Raw genomic sequence first — 27,071 nt, 5'->3', positions numbered from 1 at the left:
TTTTTTTTTTTTTTTTTTTTTTTTTTATACTTTGTCGCTGTCTCCCGCGTTTGCGAGGTAGCGCAAGGAAACAGACGAAAGAAATGGCCCAACCCCCCCCCCCCCCATACACATGTACATACACACGTCCACACACGCAAATATACATACCTACACAGCTTTCCATGGTTTACCCCAGACGCTTCACATGCCTCGCTTCAATCCATATATATATATATATATATATATATATATATATATATAAATCTTCATTGTCACCAAGCTTAATATCTAAAAAGCAAAGCAAAAATGAGCTTACAATATCTGGGTTTCCATGGTATGAACTTTTGTCTCAGCTGACATGAAGCTAGTCTACATTTTGTGTACAATGATACCTTTTTCCTCTAATATGAACTGGTAGCATCTGGTCCCAAGAACTTCATTTCCAGGAAAAGCAGTAAAAAAAAAAATCATGCTTAATACATTCAATTCACCTTTGCCCGAGAATTGTTATGTCACCTAGTGAAAATCAGACCTGTGCTTCAGACAAACGACTGTGTTGCATGACAACTGTAGCCACAGACAGGCAACACATGCATGAAGTCAACAAACCAGCAGCAATATAGACAGACGTTAATAGCCAGAAAGCAAACTGGTAGAGTGTATAGTCACAGTAAAACACACTATCTGAATTGTAGCTTGGTTCGTAGATCCGGTAAACCCAGAAACAACCTGAAACATGAACAGAAGTAGTCAAAATAAACATATTAGTCAGTAAATCATTTCTTTTTTAAAAAGATTCAACAGTAAAGATTTATAACGGAACTAGAAATACTGACATATGCAAGTGAATGCAGTATGTCTCACTTCATATTATAGTTTACCATAACTTTCATTATGGTGGTAGACATTACCAAACTCATCTTCACTATACTCTTTATAAACCTAATTTAATTCAAAACTGTGTGGAAAGAGGAATCATTATCTGGGAGAGCAAAAATGGGTATGTTTGTTTGACGGTATGGTGGTCCTAACAATATCTATATGGATGCAAGGCTAGGGCTATAAATAATGCTGTGCAGAGGATGGTGAATGTGTTGGAAATGAAATGTTTAAGGACAATATGTATGGTGAGGTGGTTTGATTGAGTAAATAAGGAAAGGGTTAGAGAGAGGTATGGCAATTAAAAGAGTGTGATTGAGAGAGCTGAAGAGGGTATGCTGAATTGGACATATGGAGATAATGAATGAGGAAAGGTTGACAAAGAGGATATATGTGTCACAAGTGGAGGGAACAAGGAGAACTGGGAGACTAAATTGGAAATGGAAAGATGGATGAAAAATGGACTGAACCAGGGTATGTAAAGCATCTGCAGTAAACCATGGAAAGATCTGTGGGGCCAGGTTGTGGATAAGGAGCTGCAGTTTCAAGGCATTACACACAACGGCTAGAGAATGGATGTCAGCAGATGTTGTGTTTCTTCATCTGCTCCTGGTGCTACCTCACTAACACAGTAAACAGCAATCAAGTATGAAAAAATACTATAATGAATAAAAGATTATAATAATAATAAAATATTTAAGATATTTTCAAGTGTTTATTAACTATGCATTTCAAAATGATAGCAAAACAATTCTTTACTTGTATCCCATGCATTGTCAAAGTATATTTTGATTCATATCCCACCTACAGGCAGTCAGCTTGTATTTATAAACAAAAGCATATTGCATGATATGATTGCCCTCTACTCCAGTTTGTCCTGCCTCCAAAGTACGGCCATTTCAGGATGCCTACCAAAAATAAAACACAGGGAATAAGAGTGTTCCTCCGAATGTGAAATATGAAGAACTTAGAGGTTTGATGACAGGCAGAAACATGTGGCTATAGCCATGTCCATGGGTCTAACTTACTCATCTACAGCCACTATTAAAATAATCTTTAATACAAGGTCAAGTTCGTTGTTTGGTACTCCATTTACAGTTTGTAAAATTCTAAGCTGAGACAGCATGGGCAACCCAGGCCCTTATCAAGCCATCCCATTAAGGATGATACAGAAGGAGGCAAAGCTGTTTCCTGTGGGGCGGGGTAGTGCCAGGAATAGATCAAGGCAAGCAAGTATGAATATGTATGTACATATGTATTTATGCAGATATGATGATCACACTAATTCATTACGAAAGTTATGAAGGTGAACTCCTACTGAAGTGCAATTTCACCTTAATGTGTGTATATGTATATGTCTGTATATGTGTATGTGTATGTATATGTGTATATGTTGATATGTATATATCTATGTATGTATATATGCATGTATATGAGTGGATGGGTCTTTCTTCATCTGTTTCCTGCTGTTTCCCAAGCTGATGTGGGAAACAGCAATCAAGTACAATAAAAATATAAGAAGGAGACTACAGGGCATGGGAGCAGGGGCTAGAAACCCTCCCCTCCTTGTATTTTAACTTTCTAAAAGGGGAAATAGAAGAAGGAGTCATGCGGGGAATGCTCATCCTCTTCGAAGGCTCAGATTGGGTGTCTAAATGTGTGTGGATGCAACCAAGATGAGAAAAAAGGGGAGATAGGTGGTATGTTTGGGGAAGAGGACCTGGATGTTTTGGCTCTGAGGGAAATGAAGCTCAGGGGTGAGGGGGGGAGTGGTTTGGGAATACCTTGGGAGTAAAGTCAGGGGTTGATGGGAGGATGGGAGGAAGGGAGGGAGTGGCACTGTTCCTGAAGCAGGAGTTGTGGGAGTGTGTGGTGGAGTGTGAGGGGGTAAACTCTGGATTGATGTGGGTGGGACTGACAGTGGATGGAGAGAGATGGGTGACTGTCGGTACCTGTGCGCCTGGTCGTGAAGGGAAGGATCGTGAGAGGCAGGTGTTTTGGAAGCAGCTGAGTGGGTGTGATTGCAGCTTTGATACGCGGGACCAGGTTGTGATGATGGGTGATCTGAATGCAAAAGTGAGTAATGTGGCAGTTTAGGGTAAAACTGGTGTACATGGGGTGTTCAGTGTTATAAATGGATATGGTGAAAAGCTTGTAGAGTTGTGGCTTGAAAAAGGATTGGTGATTGGGAATACGTGGTTTAAAAAGAGAGATTTACATAAGTATCCATATGTAAGTAGGAGAGATGGTCAGAGAGCGTTGCTGGATTACGTTTTAACTGATAGGCATGTAAAATAGAGACTTTTGGATGGGGCAACTGGAGGAATGTCTGATTATTATCTTGTGGAGGTGAAGGTGAAGATATGTAGAGGTTTTCAGAAAAGAAAAGAGAATGTTGGGGTGAAGAGAGTGGTGAGAGTAAGTGAGTTTAGAAAGAAGACTTGAGTGAGAAAGTACCAGGAGAGAATGAGTGCAGAATGGAAAAAGGTGAGAGCAAATGATGTAAGGGGAGTGGGGGAGGAATGGGATGTATTTAGGGGAGCAGTGATGGCTTGCGCAAAAGATGCCTCTGGCATGAGAAAGGTGGGAGGTGGGCAGATTAATAAGGGTAGTGAGTGGTGGGATGAAGAAGTAAGATTATTAGTGAAAGAGAAGAGAGAGGCATTTGGACAAGTTTTGCAGGGAAATAGTGCAAATGACTGGGATATGTATAAAAGAAAGAGGCAAGAGGTCAAGAGAAAGGTGCAAGAGGTGAAAAAGAGGGCAAATGAGAGTTGGGGTGAGAGAGTATCATTAAATCTTAGGGAGAATAAAAAGATGTTTTGGAGGGAGGTAAATAAAGCGCGTAAGACAAGAGAACAAATGGGAATATCAGTGAAGGGGCCTAATGGGGAGGTAATAACAAGTAGTGGTGAAGTGAGAGGGAGATGGAGTGAGTATTTTGAAGGTTTGTTGAATGTGTTTGATGATAGAGTAGCAGATATATGGTGTTTTGGTCAAGGTGGTGTCCAAAGTGAGAGGGTCAGGGAGAAAGATTCGGTAAACAAAGAAGAGGTAGTGAAAGCTTTGTGGAATATGAAAGCTGGCAAGGCGGCAGGTTTGGATGGTATTGCAATGGAATATTATTTAAAAAGGGGGTGACTGTGTTGTTGACTGGTTAGTGAGAATATTCAATGTATGTATGGTTCATGGTGAAGAGCCTGAGGATTGCCAGAATGCATGAATAGTGCCATTGTACAAAGCCAAAAGGGATAAAGGTGAGTGTTTAAATTACAGAGGTATAAGTCTGTTGAGTATTCCAGGAAAATTATATGGGAGGGTATTGACTGAGAGGGTGAAAGCATGTACAGAGCATCAGATTGGGGAAGAGCAGTGTGGTTTCAGAAGTGGCAGTGGATGTGTGGATTAGGTGTTTACTTTGAAGAATGTATGTGGGAAATACTTAGAAAAACAGATGGATTTGTATGCAGCATTTATGGATCTGGAGGACACATATGATAGAGTTCACAGAGATGCTCTGTGGAAGATATTAAGAGTATATGGTGTGGGAGGTAAGTTGCTAGAAGCAGTGAAAAGTCTTTATCGAGGATGTAAGGCATGTTTACAAGTAGGAAGAGAGAAAAGTGATTGGTTCTCAGTGAATGTCGGTTTGCAGCAGGGGTGCACGATGTCTCCATGGTTGTTTAATTTGTTTATGGATGGGGTTGTTAGGGAGATGAATGCATGAGTTTTGGAGAGAGGGGCAAGTAAGCAGTCTGTTGTGGATGAGAGAGCTTGGGAAGTGAGTAAGTTGTTGCTCGCTGATGATACAGCACTGGTGGCTGATTCAGGTGAGAAACTGCAGAAGTTGGTGGCTGAGTTTGGTAAAGTGTGTGAAAGAAGAAAGCTGAGAGTAAATGTGAATAAGAGCAAGGTTATTAGGTTCAGTAGGGTTGAGGGACAAGTAAATTGGAAGGTAAGTTTGAATGAAGAAAAACTGGAGGAAGAGAAGTGTTTTAGATATCTGGGAGTGGATTTAGCAGCGGACGGAACCATGGAAGCGGAAGTGAGTCACAGGGTGGGTGAGGGGGTGAAGGTTCTGGGAGTATTGAATAATGTGTAGAAGGCGAGAAGATTATCTCGGAGAGCAAAAATGGGCATGTTTGAAGGAATAGTGGTTCCAACAATGTTATATGGTTGTGAGGCATGGGCTATAGATAGGGTTGTGGAGGAGGGTGGATGTGTTGGAAATGAGACGTTTGAGGGCAATATGTGGCATGCGGAGGTTTGATCGATTAAGTAATGAAAGGATAAGAGAGATGTGTGGCACTAAAGAGAGTGTGGTTGAGAGAGCAGAAGAGGGTGTATTGAAATGGTTTGATCACATGGAGACAATCAGTGAGGAAAGATTGAAAAAGAGGATATATGTGTCAGAGGTGGCAGGAACGAGGAGAAGTGGGAGACCAAATAGGAGGTGGAAGGATGGAATGAAAGAGCTCTTGAGTGATCAGGGCCTAAGTGTGCAGGAGGGTGAGGGGCTTGCAGGGAATGGGGTGAATTGGAACGATGTGGTATACCAGGGTCGACGTGCTGTCAATGGATTGAGCCAAGGTATGTGAAGCGTCTAGGGTAAATCATGGAAAGTTTTGTGGGGCCTGGATGTGGAAAGGTAGCTGTAGTTTCAGTGCATTACACATGACAGCTAGAGACAGAGTATGAAGGAATGTGGCCTTTGTTGTCTTTTCCTAGCACTACCTCGTGTGCTTGCGGGGGGAGGGGGTGCCATTTCATGTGTGGCAGGGTGGCGGCGGGAATGAATGAAGGCAGCATGTATGAATATGTACATGTGTATATATGTATATGTCTATGTATGTATATGTATGTATACGTTGAAATGTATAGGTATGTATATGTGCGTGTGTAGGCGTTTATGTATATACATGTGTATGTAGGCAGGTTGGGCCATTCTTTCGTCTGTTTCCTTTTGTTACCTCACTAACGTGGGAGACAGTGACAAAGTATAATAAATAAATAAATAAATAAATAAATATATAAAAATATTATCATTATTATCATTATTGTATTATATCATCAAACATTCAACAAACCTTCAAAATACTCATTCCATCTTCTCATTTCATCACTACCTGTTCTTACCTCCCCACTTGCCCCCTACACCAATGTTCCCACTTGTTCTCTTGTCTTATTTATGTCATTTATCTTCTTCCAAAACATTAAATCCTCCCAAAATTTAATAATACTCTCTCACCCCAACTTTCATTTGCCCTCTTTTTCAACCCTTGTACCCTTCTCTTGACCTCCTTCCGTATTCTTTTGTACATCTCCCAGTCATCTGTACTACTTCCCTGCAAGTATCATCCAAATGCCTCTCTTTTCTCTTTCACTTACAACCTTTTGCCTCTTGGCAAAATGGAAGGAGCAATGGACAGAAGTAGTAGGCTGGAAAATTAGGTAGAAATATTAGATATATGAAGTAGGTAAGAACACTTCGCAGGAGCATAAGGGAGTAGTAGTACAATGGTAAGAACATTAGGTAAATAAATTAGTTAGTAGTAGTTGGTAGGAAAATTTGGTAGGAGCCCTCTGCCAGTGGCCTGTGAGGCACTAAAGGCTAAGAAGCAACACTGAAGTTCATCAGTTATGGAGACTTTTGCTGATGCTACCCCCTGAGGGAGTTCCCATAGGGAACAAACATAGCTAGGTAGATAGATAGATAGATAGATAGGTAGACAGACAGAAAGAAAGATAAAAAGAAAAGAGTTCTCCTGAGTTCAAGACAGCTAAAAACCATATGCTGCTTTTACTGGGAAGGAATGTTGAGGGAGTTTTCAACTCTTTACCTGCTCTTCTTGTCATCTAATCATTATACAAATGCTACCATTGTCATGCTATGATATAACTTTTCCTGCCACTGCTTTACCATCCACCTGGTTTGATGTACCATTAATAGCCTGCATAGGTCTCTTTCTTTGACAAGGTATCGGAAAAACCTACTCCCCTCAGTACTCTTACAACCACCATTATAGGTGTGTGGCATTCACTTGAGGTCATGCATACAGAGTGACCCTATGGAACATATAAAGGCTGTTGGATGATCTAAGTTAGAAAAAGAATAATATCAGAAATTTAAGCGGAATTATGTAATAAGAAGTGGTAGTGGTAGCCAAGTCCTAGACACTGAGAGCCAACCACAGTGTGTCACAACACTTTCTGGAAACACTGCCACCAAAAGAAAGAGCAACAGCACAAAGACTACCATATATACATGTAAACTATAAGACAATTGGAAAAAATGATGGCACACAGAGTAGGGTATATGGTGTTGGGGTGTATACTGGTGAGTACTTTAGAAGCTTTTGCTCCCTAGATAAGCCCTAAATGTTTCACTCACATGGTATATAACTATCAAAGAACCTTACACTAACCTAATATGAACCAAACGGTTAAAAAAAAGTTGATGGAACCAGTGAACTGAAGTCTACGATGCCAAGGAGTTGGAGTATCTGCTCCTTCTCCTCCTTCATCTTCTTCTGCTAGTGGACGATGCAATCTTCCTTGGAAACTCAATAAATTTTTTACTACGCCAAATGTACCTGTGAACATTACATGGGTGGTTATTGATCAATTCATGCATAATATGATTCAGCCAAACGACTTAGTAACAGAATATTCTTTTAATTACAATAATTACATGTAAAATACATACAAATATAGTCTGTCTCCAATGATGCACAGCCCCTATTAACACATTAGAATGTTTTTCCAGTGCAAAGCCTTATATAATGGACAACATTTATCCTACAAAAAACATTTTCGAACAAACAGGTTTTCTTCCTCCTGCTGGCTGTGGCTGCAACTATATCCTCTGATTATCCACTGCAAAGAAGGTAAAGAGAAAGCAAGCAAAAGTAGTTAGAGGTTTAAAAATCATGGCCCATACCCATGAACCATCTGCAATTGCAAATATGGCCTCCACAAAGTTAGTTCTTACTTGTCTTCTTGGTGTGCTACTGCACTTCTTTGTAATCATCTACAAATAAAGAGGAAGTTCTACATAAATAGGGCCAATGTCTTCAACTTTATATATTGTCATTCAATTTTGTTAACTTCTGTACTATCACATCAGTCAACATTTCCTCACTTTCTCCACCAATCCACAACTCTATTTCTACACAAGCATTCATTTCCATCTAACTTCATTCTTAGTTTTTCATGTGCTATTCCTGTTTAATTCTAGCCAGTTTCAAAGAATTACTATCATTATGAGCAAATCTGTTCACAGTTTTGAAAGTTGTTATCATATTTTGCCTCCCTCTTCTCTTCCTATATTGGTGAGGTCATGGCTCAGCTCCCTTATATCAGGAACAATCTTGCTGCCTAAAGCTGATCTACTATATAATATTTCGATACCAGTTTACCGATCTGTTGTAAAGTGTTTTCTGTCACACAAAACAGTTGGAATAATGGGACCCAGTCTCTCTGAATTAACCAGACTCAATCTAATTAATCTGTACTTTACACACACTCTCCACTTTTCTTCCACAAGTGAAAACCTAATATTCTTTCTCACTATTTGCAGCTTGAAATCACATAATCTTGGTACTTCATAACACTAGATCTACTTTATACCCAACACATCCACAAACATTTTTTCTACACTTTATCTTCATCAAATACATCATCTTTCATTAACCTATTCATGTATTCATTCAAATTCTCCTCCATGCTTACAACATCTCAACAACGGACACTATAATTGTCTTTCCATCCTTTTACTCTCCTTCCTCTCCTTTTCATTTAATCAAACTTTTGTTTCATGACTGTTTTCTGATACCAAGGAGCAATACAAAATTTGCACTAAATCACAAATTCTCACATCTTATGGACAACATTTAGGTACATACTTACCTCCAACAACAAGATAGATGGGGATATATGGTTCAGCAGGGCATGCATCCATTTTCAGCGATCCCACAATGATCATAAAAACAGGTATCACTATGGTTACACCAATCATCACTGTACAACCAACTGAAACAGAAAATGTTTTACTGGTAACTGAAAATCAAGTAAGAATATACTCCTTGATTCTAAATTTAACTCCTAACCATACTAAACAAAAGCCCAATTACTATTTATCTGCATGTATCCTCCTTGACATTTCCTGTATTCAAAACATGGTGTCACATGCAATTTTTTTTTCATACTTGATCACCATTTCCCACATCAGCAAGGTAGCATCAGGAATAGACAAAGAAAGCCCACATCCACTCATATCCATTACCTAGCTGTCATGTGCAATGCACCAAAAACACAACTCCCTATCAAAATCTAGGACCCACAGATCTTTCCATAGTTTTCAGATATCAATCATCGCTTCTTAGTCTTCAATTAATGTTTTCCTTGATTTTCCCCTCACTAGTTACGAATTGTCTCTAGAGCTTCCTTTTTTTTAAGTTCATCACAAGTGAATTTAATATTCAGGAGGCCTTGGGGGATACTAGAACTCTGACACCCATCAGTGAAAAGTTTAAGACTTGGGATCTTATGGGCATACACTGCAGGGATGATTGATATCTTAAAGAGCCTGCAGCAAGAAAAGAGGCTAAAAAAGAAAACTGAAACTGGATCCGTCTTTTCTGAACACCTACAAACTGAAACACAGGTTCAAGATGACTACAGTATAAAGATGTCCAACGGTACTTTCTGAAAAAATTCCCAGTATGAGGCTGCTTTTGTCATACAAATTGGTGTACAGAACTGGCAGTTTAGGGTAACAACTCAGGTTCAAGATTACCACCACCTTCCAGAACATTTGCCAATCCAGTGCAATCAACCTGGACTTATGGGATGGCTTGTAGCACACTCCAACTATTCCATTCTGAAATGTTATTGCTTTTCAACTGGTGAAGCCATGGTAGTTCAGTGATATCTTTTAGGCTATGCATGGCCCCACAATCTCTTGAAGGATTCAGCCTCAAAGTGGAATGTGCCAGACAAGAGTTATGAGACCTGGTCATCTTCGTTCCCTTTCAGATAAGTTTATGGCTTAGAATATGTGGGTTCACTTTGACTAACAATCTATGAGCCCCTAGATGACAGCTCCAAATTAAACTTTTGCTACTATTGCCTTATGGTTCCAAAACCTTGGTTTCTCTGTACTGACAAGAGCGACTTCTGAGGGAAGTTCTATTTTACATTTTTGTGCAGGTCAAAAGATTTCCATCTATGTACAAAGATTCTTTTCTGAGGTTACAAGAGATCTTGCAAAGGATTTCCTTACAGCTAAAGTCGTTTTTGCTGGACTAATGTAGAAAACATGAACAACTTATCATTTCCCAAAGATCCTTACTTTGGAGTACCCCCAGTGACTTCTTTGGGGGTTTAGTGGGATCTTTCAACTTTAATAAGGATGGGACTTCTATCCTTCAGAAGGTTAGTAGTTAAAACCTAGGATGGGGTACACCAAACTGGCCATTTCTATGATAAGGAGATGTCATACCCACAGTATTTTGATCTCAGAATGTCCTGAGCTTGGGTGTGGATTACAATTCTGATGGTTGATACCTGATGCACAAGGCTCTTGCATATTCCTGCTCCTTTTAGAGCTTGTGTAATGATTTTCTGCTTCCCTACATCTAGAGATCTTTTTCCCAAGCTTCATATCTTTGGGGAGTATGCCATTTTGGGGCATTTGCCTTATCCAAGATCAGATGTGTCAACAGAGGTACTGAGAGGGAGGAAAGCTGATTTTTACTTGTTTCCTTTCTTTTACAGTGGCATCTGATGTGGAGCTCTGTGACACCAGAACCAATCCATTACTTCTAACTAATGTTTCTCCATTTGTGGACACAGAGGCACCTAAAACAGACCCTCTGTCCCTATCTTCAAGCTATGAGAACCAGGTTGATCTTTTCCCCGTTAGTATTTTGGAAACAATCTTCCAAATTGCCTGTTTTTGTAGGGTTGGTAATGGTAGTAGCCCAAGTAGCACAACAACTCAGTACCATAGACTCCTTCAATAATGCCATATATCTTGGTTAATGCCTTAGTTTTTAGGAGACCCTTTTAGACTTGCAGGATCTTGACCTCAGTTGTAGATTCTGGAATTTACATATACGGTTTCTTCTCAAACCTGCTACAATTTGGTATATGCCAAGATATGACCTTTTATGAAACATTCCCCCTTTTACTCAATTCCTAACAATCAGCCTGATATGCAGTTATCTTCCATGAGGAATATGTTGTCTCTGAAGTGACTTCTGCCCTACGCTTACAGCTCTTCTCTAGCCCTTAACATGATAAGAATAAGGCTAGTAATACTGATGCCCATTGAGAAAGTCTTTAAAGAACCCCTATCTCCCTTTGTGGAATGAACAAGCATGTGACGGTGAAAACATTATCTATGGAGATAATGTAAATGAGACAAATGAAAAAATGAAGAAGGAAATGAAAGGAACAAAAGTGATCATAACACAGACAGTGAAGATCATGAACACAGTCAAAAGAAATATGGAAAAATATCTACCTTTGTAGGACAAAAAGGGAAAATATACTCACTTGTCCCCATAAAGAGGATTATCAAGTTTTTAACAAAGTCAACAACTCCATTTGAAGTTTTCTGTACCTCTCGCACTCGTCCAAACAACGAGTCATATGTTGGGGGTGGAACTGAAAAAACAGAAAAAATGAGATCAAAACTAATTCCCATAAAAAAAATAAGATACATGGACCATAATTGTCCAATGCCTGTAAATCTAGAGTACAGGTTAACAGCATGATAATTTTCAATGAAAATATAGCTACAATTGAATCTTATTACTAAGAATCTTTAATGAAAAAATAAATTAAGCCAAGTGATCTTCATATACCTACTCCCATTAAACTAAAACTTTTTTATACCTAACTACCACTTCTCCATTAGCAAAGGAAACACCAGGAACAAATGAGCATGGGCTCATTTACACACATAAAAACCCTTGCTGTCAAGTATAATGAACTAAAACCACAGCCTACTATCCATTGCCAAACCAAACAGATTATTCCCAGGTTTACTTTGAATGTTTCATACACCAAGGACTCATGAAAAGAGAGCTCATCCTCCTTGAAAGCTCAGACTGGGGTGTCTAAATGCATGTGTGTAAGAGAAGTGTGTGGCATTTGGACAGGTGAGATAAGGTAGTGATATATGGGATGAAGCTAAGTTGCTGTGAAAGAGAAAGAAAGGTTCAAAGGCATCATTTATAGGCAAGGAGTCCATGGGATAGGGTGATGTATGAGAAAAATGGGAGGAGGTCAAGCAAAAGATGCAGGGGGCTGAAAAAAGAGGGCATATGTGTGTTGGGGTTAGCAAGTATGCACATTTCTGGGAGAACAAGAAAATGTTTTGGAAGGTTAATAATGTTAGAAAAACAAAAGAACAAATGGGAAAAATGGTGAAAATAAGGCAGTAATAAAAGACTGGTATGAGATGAAGAGAAGATGAAGTGAGTATTCAGAAGGATTGTTAAATGCATTCACTGTTAGGGTGGCAAATGTGGGATGTTTTGGACATGGTGAAGTGAGAGAATCATGGCAAATGGTTTGGTGAAGAGAACACTTTGTGTAAGATAAAGTATGGTATGAGGCTGGAGTGGATGCAACTACAATTAAATTTCCTTAGAAAGGAGATGATTGTGTTGTTAATTGGTTAATTAGGATTTTCAGTGCATGTACAGCTCATGGTGAGGTGCCTGAGGATTAGCAAAATGCCTGTATAGTCCCACTATAAAATGGCAAGGGGAAAAAAGTGAATGTTCAAATTACAGATGCATATGTTTGCTAAGAATGTTGAGTATAACTGATAACTTGTATGGGGAGTGGTGATTCTAAATAACAGCAACCTTGAAATAACTTCCTTGTCTATTTAGTACAGTCCCATAACTAATTCTGCATCAGAGGTATCCACCCTTCTTCTGCTCCTCCCACTAACCATGAACTTTATCCTCAAAACATTCCAAAACCACTCTAGCCCTTTAACCTTCGACTCTGTTTCATTAAGAGCAAACACCGAGGTTTCCCTCATTCAAAATACCACCTAACTCTCTCTTATGTTCATCCTGGTTACAACTAGCATATTCAGATACCCCAGCCAGACCATTCAAGCATCAATCTTTTCTTGGCTCTTCCTTATGTTCCTACTTTTAGAGTGTTAAATACAAATGAAGAGGAAGTCCAGCTCCTGAATCTAAAAATCTTCCATCACCTTTTTTTTTTGACATGTAGGGCTTACATGGGTATTATTTTCACCCTATTCCCATCAGTTATTTTTTTTTTCCTAAACCAGTCTGATTGCTTTAAATTCTTAATTTTTCTTACTACCCACTATTGTGCAAAGTCCATTATTCTGTATTCCATTCCACAGGGTCTTGCTGTCATTCACAAAGTATGTATAACACCACTCTTCGTGTTCTATTATCAAACATATACAAATATTTGCAAATATGTATGTATATTTTTGTACATTCTTATTCACATTCAGTACATTTGCATGTTAATACATATCATGTAACTTACAGTAAATATGTATCAATTATACATACGTATAAATTCTCAAGTTTTCTGACCACAGAACAAATACTCCATGGAAAACTTTTGATATGCCATAATTTCACTTCTTCAAAAACCTCGGGAATGATATTCTGTTATAGGCATAGACAAAAAATTTTTATCTATTTCCACAGCACTTGAGCTTAATATCCTGAGATTTGGTACTGTATCCCCCAAGTCTATATAAAAACACAATATTCACTTTCTGAGCACCATAAACTTTCATTAACTTAAGTGATGAAAACAGAAATTATATAAATTCAGTTAATGAAGATTAGACATTCCATTATGTCCTGTTACTTCACTTAACTTAGTAAAGAAGTTTGTGAAGATTCCAGCTCTATCATTTAAGAACTGAATACCATAACTACTATACCATTGAGGTTGTGGCATTCATCATATGATGGAGGAGGACCAGGCTGTGAACCAATGGGAGTAATTCTCTGAGGCTGAAATGAATAGGCTGGTGGGGGCCCTGAAGGCTCCTCTGGAGGAGGGATACCATCTGTAGTTGTGATCTGTTGGTAAACTGTAAATTAATCACTGTCATACATAAATACCTAATCACAAATCAAGCCCACAAATCTGATTTATGTAGGATTATACAACACATACAAAGTGAAAGCAATTTTAACTTATGAAATATTATCCACAAGCACAATATCTGAGTTTATGAAATACTATAATAGAAGGGAAGGTCTCATTTGAAACAGACATGCTTTACATACTGACTCTTTCAATAAGTTCTGATAATATACAATTTTCCTTTAACACAAAGCATCTAATGATTTTATGAAAAAAAAATGCAGGTCAAATAATCAAATTCATAAGGAAAATACACCATCCAAAGTTATGAAGTGATGATAAACACAGAATGACAACCTGGCTATACAAGAATGGAGATGATTATTGTGCTAATGAGCTTTGTTGGATGCTAATGGTTAAAGCCTCTCAGACATGTAAACTTTTTTATATTCAGGGATCTACTATCTCTAATCTTGCATCCTTACTGAGCTTTAATCCAGTTAGTTTTCCTATAAAGCCATTGTAGCTATGTGGCTAACTTTGGCGAGATAAGAAAACATAACAAAAATTGCCACAATCAAGCATAATGCACACAAAATCTTTTAACAATAATGTAATTACTTATATGTGCTGTATGGGAAGGGAGTTTTACACTTGTGGGGCCCCATCTCTTGAACACTTATCATACAACCTCTTGAATTTATGTACAGCTGTCTGCATCAACATTGTCCTCAGTCAATCCATTTCAATCATCTCTCACTCTTATACTTTAAAAGCATTTCTTTACATTCTTATGTACAAGTTTTATATTCAATTTCATGTTAAGTCCTCTGGTTCCTCTATCCCTACATCTCTCAAAGTACTGTCCGCTGACAACTTTGTCAATCTCTTAAAAACTTAAAAGTTAAGATCAGGTGACCCTAAAGTCTTCTTCTTCCAAGGCTGAAAAATCTAAAAACCCCAGCCTTTCCCTGTAGCTCAGCTCTGGCACCATCTTTGTTGCCCTCCTCTGTACCTTCTCTATGAGTTCTTTGTGCTTCTTTAGGTGTAGTAACCAAATGTGAGAAGCATATTCTAGTTTTCACCTTATGTACAACATAACTAGGTTACTAAATATTCTACTATCCATGGTTACTAAATATTCTATTATCCATATACTTGAAAGTTCAATGTAGTTTAATCCAATATCCCTCAGTACTGCTGGCTTATTCTATACCAAATTTACCCTTTCTTTCATTTTTTCTAAATGATCCATAAGCAATTCATGGTCCCCATAAGCATTTCTCTCATCCCTTACCTGCCAAAAAAGGTATCTTCTTCCTGAATCCTAAGTAATCTTGAAATTCCAAGAGAGGTGCCACTGTCACAGATCAGAAAAAACAAGAAATATCGTATGCAAACACCAACTTTATGGGTCTACTAATAACATCAGCCTCAAAGTACGATAATTAATCAAATCCTACTGAAAACTGCAACATTATATCAAACAATACCAGCATATGCAACAAACAAGTATCTGTAGCAACTATATTCAAGGAAATAACATACTACCTCACAGAGAATGCAACTTTACTCATAAATAAGTTTAGTCTTGACCAGAGAGTTAACCATCTTCAGTGACTAAACAAAACTAAAAGACTTGTGGCATAGACAGCTCATTGGAGGACTTAGCAGCATGATGTCATGGACAGAGCATGGAGGCATAAATCTTGCAGGTAATCATAGCAATGTTTTTTAGTAGCTTTCTCACAAAACCTTTAGAGCATATAATCTTTTTTTTGCAAGCATTAAGCATTATCACAGCACTTCTTGTCATGTGTATGCCTATCTAACCAATGTCAGCCACATAACTTCCATGGCTTTATAAGAGAACAACATGGGTGAAGCGCAAGTAAGGGATTTATTCAAAAAATACAGTTTGAATATATAACCATAATCTTTGAATAAGAAAACCTATGAAAGCCCCTGTCATCCTTTAAAACCATGTTACGAGAAGTCCATGCAAGCCTACATAGATATCCCAGAATATTTTCAAGCAAAATGCAAGTTAACTAATAACCTTCAGTGAATATTTTCCTTCTTGTCCTATAAGCCATGGGGAAAATGTATGAAGCAACAATTACCAAGCATGGTGATGGTGGTGGAAGAGGTGTGGTTGGGGTGTCCATTTGTAGAGAATTGGTCAATGCAATATCACCTGGAGTTGTAACTGCACTGCTACTTCCCTCTACATCCTGGTGATAATAGTAAGGCACAAATACATAAGTGAAGCTATCTACAATTATACTTTTTAACAAAGTATCTCATTTTGTACTTGTGTGCACACAGTGCATGTACTAGGAATGCATGATTCTATTTACCTACCTACCTATATCTCTGATGCCCATGCCCTCCAGGAACTTCCATCATGGGGGTGGCCATGTCTCAAGTCTCCACTTATCCCTGTCCCTACATACCTCACTCACATATGCTATTCCATGTATTCTTCCACTATTTTCCCACATCACTGGTGGTCATCCTCTCCCCATCTTGCATTCTTTACACAGGCCCAAACCACCTCAAAGTATTATGTTTCACCCACTCTACCACTCCACTATTCATTCCTTCTGCGTATTCTGCCATACCACATCTCTCATACACCCCCTAATTTCTCTCTTCATTCCATCTAGCCATACCACATGCTCCTCTCAAAAATATGTAATTTCCACAGCTTGTGTAGGTCAGAGTCAGTAGGACAATGCTGTCCCTTAATCCTTTCTTCACTTCCATACTTACATCTCTACCCTTCATTATTCTATTAAGAGACCCAATGAATCTTCTACCCTGTGCTGTTATCTCCTATATCTCTCCTTCCATATCAGCAAACTTACTCAAGACAGCCCCTAAATACTTGGTCTCTCACCTCTTACAGTCTCTCTTCCTTCATATCCAAAACACAGTATAGTACATTTCTTTTTCACGATATATGATTTTGCAAAATCTATACTCTCACTATGTTTCCTTTCCAGCACCAATAGTTTACTTTTACTTGCATTCACCTTCAATTGCTCATGCTTACACACACATCATAAAACACACAATGTTCTGTTCCTCCTCTTCACTCTCAGCAACACTGTACCATCCACTAGCCACCAAATCTCACCAACAAACCACATCTCTGCACCACCTTTCCTTAGTTTAGCTTTCATCTCTCTTATCACTTCATTTGAATACATAGTAAAAAGCTACTGTCACATCACACAGCCCTGCCTCACACCCACCTGTATACTGAAACTTTAGCTCCTCGTTATCCACTCTTACACATGCATTTGCTCCTCTATAGAAGGCTTTCACACTGTCCAACAGTAGTCCCCCTACCTCAAACATCCTTAACAAATCTCATTAAGCATTCCTGTCAACTCTGTCATATGCTTTCTCCCGATCCATAACAGCTGCATACAACTTCTTACCTTTCACTAAATACTTTTCTACACTCATCTTCACTTCAAAAATCCAATCCACACATCCCCTATCTTTCCTAAAACCCCTTGCTCCTCACTTATTCTGCATTCACACATATCCATGCAGAATGCAGATTGGGCACTGATATGATTAACAATAATACTGTCACCTTTTTCTTTATGCAAAACTACAAGGCACATGCAGAGCTTTCCCTAAACTATGCAATAAACTACTCTAGCATCAAGACCTGGCAGCAATTATCATATATAATTTGCTAGAGATTTCTGTAAGCTGGTTCTGCTATCATATAAGTGAGGCAAGCAAACAAAGCAGAAGACAAGCAAGAGAAAGGAAATACAAAAGTAAAGTACAAAATAAAATACTATAAAATAGGAATCTTCAGAGACAAGTTTGGAGATGAAAATGTAAGAAAGATTAACAAGAAGTGCTACCTATGAGTGAAAATAAGAGGTGCTATCTATGAGTGAAAATAATTTTTTTTTTAAGTATGATTAACTCCTCTCCTAGGACTACATCTACCTAATATGCTGTCATTCTTAAAATGTTATCATCATGGTTTCAATAAAGTTTTAGTTACTCCACAAGTTTACTTCCAGTTGATCACTTCAGCCTACCAGGGAAAACATAAGGATAACAAACCATCATACTGATCTGTATCTTACATAAGATATCACTGAGGTCTGTTCTGTGCCTCAAATGATATTTCATGGTTCTCAACTTTATATGAATTCTCAGTGGATGTTCAGTCCACCTCTAATCCACATTTGTTCCTAACAACCTCAAACCACATCTGGAAAATATCATGCATCACAGTTACCCATAAATCATCAAAAAGTATGCAACCATGTCAACTTGCCAGGATGAAAGACTTACATGCCCAGTGCTGCAGTCAGTTTTAGAATGAACAATTCCTCTTATATCAGTACTGATATTTTTGTTGGAAATAAAAAAGAATTTCATTTTTTCATAAAAAATGATGTTCTGTGTGTAAATGTAAATATGCAATTTTTTCATACTTGTTCACCATTTTCCACTTTGTTCCATGAACAGATGAAGGTCAGCTTCAATTGCTTGCATCCATTCTCTAACTGTCATGTATTATAATGCTCTCAAAACTCAAGTCTCTTATCAACAGTCAAGTTCCACAGACCTTTCTGTGGTTTTCAATGACCTCTTCATAAGCCACAGTTGAGCCCCCTGAGAGCACATCACCCCTGTGCACCACATCACTCCAATTCATTATAACCCATGGGTGCCTCTCCTCCACCACGCTCGGGTCCCAATGATCAGTCAAAACATCTTTCACTCCCATCATTCCCTCTCCAATTCGGTCTCCCCCTTCTCCTTATCTGACATGTATATCCTCTAACTAGGCCTTTCCTCATTCATACTTTCCATAACCCCAACCATTTCAGCACACCCTCCACAGCTCTCTCAACCAAACTCTTATACTTCTCTCTAGCCCTGTTATTCATTTCTCAATCAACCATCCTTACAAAACATATAGTACCTCAGCATTTACTTCCAACATATTCACCTTCTTTCATACTTTTCTTTATCCATGGCTCATGCCCTGCATCCATACAACACTTTCAAGACTACTGTACCATCAAATACAACCATCTTTGTTTTCACAGATACTGACCTCTCCTTTCACACACTCTTCAATGCACTCAAGACATCTCCACTTACCCACTCTATGGCTTACTTCAGCTTTCATGGTGCTAAAGCTGCTATGCCCACTTCCTGTTATCAGGTCCTCTCCATTCAAACTCAGGCTCCAACCAACCTGTCTCTTTTCCCGACTGAACTTTATATCCTTAATTCTGCTTTCATTAACTTTCAATTTTCTCCTTTCATGCACTCTCCCAAACTCAGACACATGCTTCTGCAATATCCTACTTGAGTCTGATACCAGAGCTGTGTCACCAGCTAACAGCAACTGACTCATCTCCTAGGGCCCCCACTCCTCTCACAAAGACCCTTTCATTCATTTCCCTTACCAACCTATCAGCAAAAAGATTAAACAGTAATAATGATATCATATACCTTTGCCATAACCTAACCTTCACCCATAACCACTCATCCTCCTCTCTTCTACTCAACACATGCCTTACTCTCTTCAATGAAACTCCTTACAGCTTTGAGCAGTATTCACCAAGTATTCATAACACCTTCCACAAAGCATCTCTGTTCCTATCATATTCTTTCTCAGGATACATAAATGCTGCATACAAATCTTCCTCTATCTAAATATTTCTCATACAGACCCATTAAAGCAGATACCTGATCCAAACATCCTGTACCACTCCTGAAGCCACACTATTCCTCCTCAATCTGATTTTCTGTACATGTAACCACTTTCTCAATCTCTACTCTCCCATATATCTTACCAGGTATATGCAACAAAAGCTTTTACCTCTGTAATCTAAAGATTCACTTTTATCCCCCTTGTCTTTATACAGTGGCACTATACAAGCATTCCACCAATCCACAGGCATCTCATCTAGAGACATACATATAGTGTAAATGCCCCAACTAACCTATCAACAACATTGTAATCCCCCTTTTTTTTAAAACATCAACTGCAATTTCACTCATTCCACCTACTTTGCAACACTTCATATGATTGCAAGGCTTCTGGCCACCTTTTCTCTTTTCACCAAACCACTGGCCTTGGCTATTGCCTCACATAATTCTATATCCTTAAAACCACAGATCTGCCAATCCATCGTCGAGCACATTCATCAGCCCTTGAAAATACTAACTTCTTCATCTCTTCTTTGACTGTTACTGCTTCCCCCATCTACTCCCATAACTAATTAGTTCTCTTTTTCTCCTCATCTCTTTCCAAACATTTTTTTTTTTTTTTTTTTTTTCGCTGTCTCCCGCGTTTGCGAGGTAGCACAAGGAAACAGATGAAAGAAATGGCCCAACCCACCCCCATACACATGTATATACATACGTCCACACACGCAAATATACATACCTACACAGCTTTCCATGGTTTACCCCAAACGCTTCACATGCCCTGATTCAATCCACTGACAGCACGTCAACCCCAGTATACCACATCGCTCCAATTCACTCTATTCCTTGCCCTCCTTTCACCCTCCTGCATGTTCAGGCCCCGATCACACAAAATCTTTTTCACTCCATCTTTCCACCTCCAATTTGGTCTCCCACTTCTCCTCGTTCCCTCCACCTCCGACACATATATCCTCTTGGTCAATCTTTCCTCACTCATTCTCTCCATGTGCCCAAACCATTTCAAAACACCCTCTTCTGCTCTCTCAACCATGCTCTTTTTATTTCCACACATCTCTCTTACCCTTACGTTACTTACTCGATCAAACCACCTCGCACCACACATCGTCCTTAAACATCTCATTTCCAGCACATCCACCCTCCTGCGCACAACTCTATCCATAGCCCACGCCTCGAAACCATACAACATTGTTGGAACCACTATTCCTTCAAACATACCCATTTTTGCTTTCCGAGATAATGTTCTCGACTTCCACACATTCTTCAAGCCTCCCAGGATTTTCGCCCCCTCCCCCACCCTATGATCCACTTCCGCTTCCATGGTTCCATCCGCTGCCAGATCCACTCCCAGATATCTAAAACACTTTACTTCCTCCAGTTTTTCTCCATTCAAACTTACCTCCCAACTGACTTGACCCTCAACCCTACTGTACCTAATTACCTTGCTCTTATTCACATTTACTCTTAACTTTCTTCTTTCACACACTTTACCAAACTCAGTCACCAGCTTCTGCAGTTTCTCACATGAATCAGCCACCAGCGCTGTATCATCAGCGAACAACAACTGACTCACTTCCCAAGCTCTCTCATCCACAACAGACTTCATACTTGCCCCTCTTTCCAAAACTCTTGCATTCACCTCCCTAACAACCCCATCCATAAACAAATTAAACAACCATGGAGACATCACACACCCCTGCCTCAAACCTACATTCACTGAGAACCAATCACTTTCCTCTCTTCCTACACGTACACATGCCTTACATCCTCGATAAAAACTTTTCACTGCTTCGAACAACTTGCCTCCCACACCATACATTCTTAATACCTTCCACAGAGCATCTCTATCAACTCTATCATATGCCTTCTCCAGATCCATAAATGCTACATACAAATCCATTTGCTTTTCTAAGTATTTCTCACATACATTCTTCAATGCAAACACCTGATCCACACATCCTCTACCACTTCTGAAACCACACTGCTCTTCCCCAATCTGATGCTCTGTACATGCCTTCACCCTCTCAATCAATACCCTCCCATATAATTTACCAGGAATACTCAACAAACATACCTCTGAAATTTGAGCACTCATTCTTATCCCCTTTGCCTTTGTACAATGGCACTATGCACGCATTCCGCCAATCCTCAGGCACCTCACCATGAGCCATACATACAATAAATAACCTTACCAACCAGTCAATAATACAGTCACCCCCTTTTTTAATAAATTCCACTGCAATACCATCCAAACCTGCTGCCTTGTCGGCTTTCATCTTCCGCAAAGCTTTCACTACCTCTTCTCTGTTTACCAAATCATTTTCCCTAATCCTCTCACTTTGCACACCACCTCGACCAAAACACCCTATATCTGCCACTCTATCATCAAACACATTCAACAAACCTTCAAAATACTCACTCCATCTCCTTCTCACATCACCACTACTTGTTATCACCTCCCCATTTGCGCCCTTCACTGAAGTTCCCATTTGCTCCCTTGTCTTACGCACTTTACCTCCTTCCAGAACATCTTTTTATTCTCCCTAAAATTTAATGATACTCTCTCACCCCAACTCTCATCTGCCCTCTTTTTCATCTCTTGCACCTTTCTCTTGACCTCCTGTCTCTTTCTTTTATACATCTCCCACTCAATTGCATTTTTTCCCTGCAAAAATCGTCCAAATGCCTCTCTCTTCTCTTTCACTAATAATCTTACTTCTTCATCCCACCACTCACTACCCTTTCTAATCAACCCACCTCCCACTCTTCTCATGCCACAAGTTCTCTTTTTCTCCTCACCTCTTTCCAAACATTTTCTTATTTTCCTAAAATTTTGCTCATACTCTCTTACCCTATTTTTCGGCTCCTGCACCTTCTTCTTGACCACTTGTCATTTCCTCTTGCGTATCTACCTATCATTCACATTCCCCCCCTTACAATTCTCTTTCCTCTTTAACTATCAAAAACTGTTGCTCACCATCTGGCTCAAAATATCTCTATCTTCTATCACCTTGCTTCTGCGTTTTGTTTAGTTCCCCGCAAATTCCTCCATCAATGTACAACTCTTCGACAATTTGACAAATTGCCACAACGCTCTGCTCTCTTCTAATCCATGTCCTCAGATCCTCTGTGCTGGGGATTTCAATGTACACCACAAAGATACATTAGGCTCTAAAACAACTTTTCTTTTACTCTCCTCAATGATCTGAAACAATCAATTAGACACCCTGCTCAAGTTCCCATCTATCACAACCACTTTTTTAACTCACCTGATCTCTTTTTTGCCTATGAACCCTCCCACTATACATACACCACTTCTGCCCTCTTAGGGTCCTCTGATCACAATCTTATTTCTAATACTTCTAATTGGGCAACATCCATCCTCTATCCCCGCCTCATGATGCTAACCTTGGCACTGCAGTAGAACATAGTGGCTATCCCTGCACAACATCATCTGCTGACTTTCCCTGGGATGGGTACTATTTCTCAGGACATGATGCCTCATACTGTGCTGAATGCATAGCAGAGGTTATCTTAGCTGGGATGAAGATCTATATCCCACCTTCTTCTAAATCTTTTTCTCAGTCATGGTTTGATTGCTCCAGCTCTGATGCATGTCACATCAAGGATGGTGTGTATCAGACCAGGAAGCTCTTCCTTTCCCAAAAAAACATTCCTCTTTCATTTCTGCTCATAAACATTGCAAAGTTCTTCTCTGAAGAGCCAAGCACACTTTCATAAAGTGTGTTGACTTAACTTCTTTTACTGTCAAATCTTTTCAGGCCTTAGCCAAAAGCATCTCCAACAACTCCTCTAACTTAACATTACCTCCTCTTTTCTGACCTGATCAATCTACTGCTAACCCTCCAACTGACAAAGCTGATCCTTTCAGCACCTTGTTTTCCTCTAACTCAACTTTGGATAATTCGGTTTCTAATCCTTTGCTCCCAACTTCTCTCTCTGAGCCTATACCATCTCCTACATTCTCCTTGCATGAGGTCTTCCACATACTCTCTCAGATCTAGGTGAACAAGGCATATGGCTCAGATGGCATACCTCCTTGTGGTCTAAGGGAGTGCATCTCTGAGTTAGCACCAATCCTTGTTCACCTATTTCATCCCTTGTCAAAAAAAAGAAAAACTACCCCTTCCCCATGAAAGCATGCATTGGTGCTAGCTATCCCTAAATAAGGAGACTGCTGTAACACCTACAAACATCACCCCATTGCTCTTACTTCTGCTACCTCCAAAATCATTGAAATTCTTCTAAACTCACTTTCTCAAACACTTAGAATCCCAATCCCTTCTTTCAGGTCACCAGTATGGACTTTGCAGTGCTAAGTCTACTAGTGTTCTCTCCTATGTAATTCACTTCAGGTCTTCCTATCTCAGGCATTTTGGTGAAATTTTTTGTTGTAGCCCTCCACATCATCTTTGGTTTCCTTGCTTCCCTCTGTTCTCTAATGCACAGTTTCCAATCGAGCCATTCTATTGCAGTAGTCATCAATGAAGGGAATTCCCCTCCCATCCTATTAATAGTGGTGTTCCTTAGAGTTCTGTCCTATCACCTACCCTGCTTCTTTTCTCAGTAAATGATCTCTCTTTTATATCTAAACTTATTCACCCATATGCTCATGATTCCACTTTACATACTCATTTTTTCTTTCCTTTTCCCTTTAATACACATTCTCTTTCTCATACTAATCATATTTCCTAACTCGATCCTGGTCTGTTCAACATTTCATATTGGGAAAGCAAGAAACCTTGTACAATTTAATCGTGAAAAAAAAGCATTTTTTTGATGAAGTTCTTTCAAAACACCACAATTCAACCTTGCAATAATATAAACATGTTGGGCAAAACAATATCCATTACTCAGTCATGGAAACCCCATATAATCAACATCACAAAGTTTGCTTGTCAAAAGCTAGAGGAGTAGTAAAACTGCTGTGATCATTTTCCTTGTAAGCAGTTTCCTACATACAGGGGTTTTATTTACCTCTCTAGAGTAGACTCAAAAGCCTTCTGATTAATTCATTTTCCTGACATCATCTCTCTTCAACCTTCCCTTTCCATACCCTGTGATGCTGTTGCTTTCTCTCTGTTCTACAGGTATTATTCCGGTCATTTTTCTTATGATCTGTCTGCATGTGTCCCCATCCCCAAGTACTGGATCCATGGCATGCATTTGCTGCTGCTTCCCACAACTTCTGTGTGGAGACCAGCCACTCAAGGATTGGCTATTACGATACCTCTTTCCCTCCTTGAACAGCTAAGCTTAGCCATGGCATTCTCTTCCTTTTTTTGACTTTCCCTCTTCATATAATCTTTCAGTATCAGGTCCACAAACACTGTGGAGCCTTGATTAATTTCTACCTTCTTTTTCTTCCACTTTTTTTTCTTTCACCTGAGATGGCCTTGATTTGAGCATACTATATGTCTCTTGTCATATTGATCACTATATAAAAACAGTTCTCATTCAGTCACCTTGTGACAGGAGTCATCACGTGGGTCACACACAGCTATAAATCAAAATTGGTTTGTATATCAATTTACGAAATAAATAAAGCTCTACAAAATCTGGTTATGTGTTTAGCCATTCAAAGAACAGTTAATTGAAAATGTCCTCACTATGCACTACAACATACGGAAATTACCTTGGTTTACCAAAGGTGTCCCTCCTGTAGTAGATGACAGGCTATGAATAGTACATTTATTCCACAATTTCCCTCTATAATTCAAAGCCCTACCTACTTTGCAGGGACAAAAAATTGTGGGAGTAGGAGTTAGTTCAGGTAAAACCCACACCCCATGAACACTACATCAAAATTCATCAATTAGAACTTATGTATCTGCTTCCAGAATAATCTCATCCCCCCAAAAAAACCAAAGGGACCAATGAATAGCTCACCCAAATTCTGCAGAAGTTGAAATACATCTTACTATTCAATATTTGAGTTGAATTATACAAGTTACAACCATGACTGAGCACTAAGCAATTACTGCCAAAAGTCAACAGAAAGAAGACTGAGCAGCCATGCATTCCTCAGCAGCAATCTTAGGTTGGTCCATTTCTACTATAAATTTCAATACTAAGTAGGGCTGAGTGAGGTTTTCCTCGGTTCCTTTCATTTTTTACAGGTGAATTACCTACTTTTACGGTGTATGATCCTACATTTTCAAGTATATGGATAACCCTCACTACTACCGTCTTATATGATGTTGTTCAATATAATGAAAAGCCCCATATCAAGTTCTACACGTGTTACTGTATGGTACAATCATTATACTATCACTAAAGAACAATATAACTTATTATATACAGCTAAAAGCGACGTGGAGTTAAACTGGACTTTTACCAAAAATGAATCAGTCGGCAAAATAATATCAAGTTCTACACGTGTTACTGTATGGTACAATCATTATACTATCACTAAAGAACAATATAACTTATTATATACAGCTAAAAGCGACGCGGAGTTAAACTGGACTTTTACCAAAAATGAATCAGTCGGCAAAATAATATCCGAGTCATTATTGGACTGACTGGCAAAATAACTAATGTATTTCTTATAAAGTTGTAGTCACTGTAGGCAATAATAACCTGGGGCATGAAGTGAACAATACTGCCACGATGTCTGAACCACCAGTGCCAATATATCGGCAATATAACTACCACCTAAATATTCAAGCCCGCTAGCATAATTCTAGTTCAGTTCAGTGCTTTGCAGAATATTATACATAACAATCGACATTCTAAATTTCCGTGCTTCTAATCTCAATAATATTCATAATCGTAACATAATGAGTGACATTTAGGTGATGCCAACAGATGACACAAACGTCAAAACTGACCAACTCTAGTGCCAATTACACTCCACAATCTTTCGCCAACATTTTTCCATTAATTATCTACATAATACGACATATTACTAGTGCACCTACCTGTTGTTGATAAAGATTTTCTCTTTCTACCCTGTCCATGTTACATTAAGTTACTATAATCACAAATTGTCACAAAAATACTTGTAGGCGTGGTGTGAGCGACAGCGTTATACACTCTCCTCCAAACTACTAAGTCAAACTCCATGAATATGCATATTTTTGGCATAAGAAATTAGAGAGCAATATCTAAATGGCATATACTCCTAGATTTTACAGCAGAGTAAGAGTATTCACTTTTTTCACAGAGGACCGTATATCTCTCTCGTGTCCTTAACATCTACTTAAAAGCGACCGTGGAAGCATCTGATAAGAACCCATCTAACGGAGTCTTAACGCATTATGACGATCAAATCGGAATAAAACATTAGGTAAACTTATAGTAGCTAACGGAATATTCCTAAATCTACCGAGTCCACTGAATCA

General features: G+C 39.0%; 1 protein-coding gene across 2 annotated transcripts; it reads right to left on the bottom strand.

Annotated features, from left to right (window-relative positions):
• Positions 1-27,065, bottom strand: LOC139750766 (transmembrane protein 272-like). Of its 2 annotated transcripts, XM_071665487.1 has the most exons (7): positions 26,649-27,065; positions 16,098-16,208; positions 13,826-13,967; positions 11,422-11,532; positions 8,770-8,892; positions 7,287-7,454; positions 1-711 (listed from the first exon to the last, which is right to left on the bottom strand). In XM_071665487.1, exons 1-7 carry the CDS (start codon positions 26,685-26,687, stop codon positions 509-511), a joined length of 897 nt encoding a protein of 298 aa, XP_071521588.1. In that variant the 5' UTR covers positions 26,688-27,065; the 3' UTR covers positions 1-508. The 2 variants fall into 2 exon arrangements, with proteins under 2 accessions (XP_071521588.1, XP_071521589.1); XM_071665488.1 differs by lacking the exon at positions 16,098-16,208 and having other exon boundaries at positions 236-711; positions 26,649-27,047.
• Positions 27,066-27,071: the final 6 nt, after the last annotated feature.

Source organism: Panulirus ornatus, chromosome 10, assembly GCF_036320965.1.
Source record: "Panulirus ornatus isolate Po-2019 chromosome 10, ASM3632096v1, whole genome shotgun sequence".
Classification (NCBI taxonomy): Eukaryota; Metazoa; Arthropoda; class Malacostraca; order Decapoda; family Palinuridae; genus Panulirus; species Panulirus ornatus.
The sequence above is the reverse complement of the archived record's forward strand: the minus strand, read 5'-3'. Positions and strand labels throughout refer to the sequence as shown.

Bases quoted from the DNA above. Each gene is read 5' to 3' on its own strand.
- LOC139750766 (XM_071665487.1), bottom strand. From the start codon at position 26,687: ATGGACAGGGTAGAAAGAGAAAATCTTTATCAACAACAG. The intron at 16,209-26,648 runs GTAGGTGCACTA...TATTATCACCAG, and splicing joins AAAATCTTTATCAACAACAG to GATGTAGAGGGAAGTAGCAG. The intron at 11,533-13,825 runs GTATAGTAGTTA...CTGTTTTTTCAG, and splicing joins TGAATGCCACAACCTCAATG to TTCCACCCCCAACATATGAC.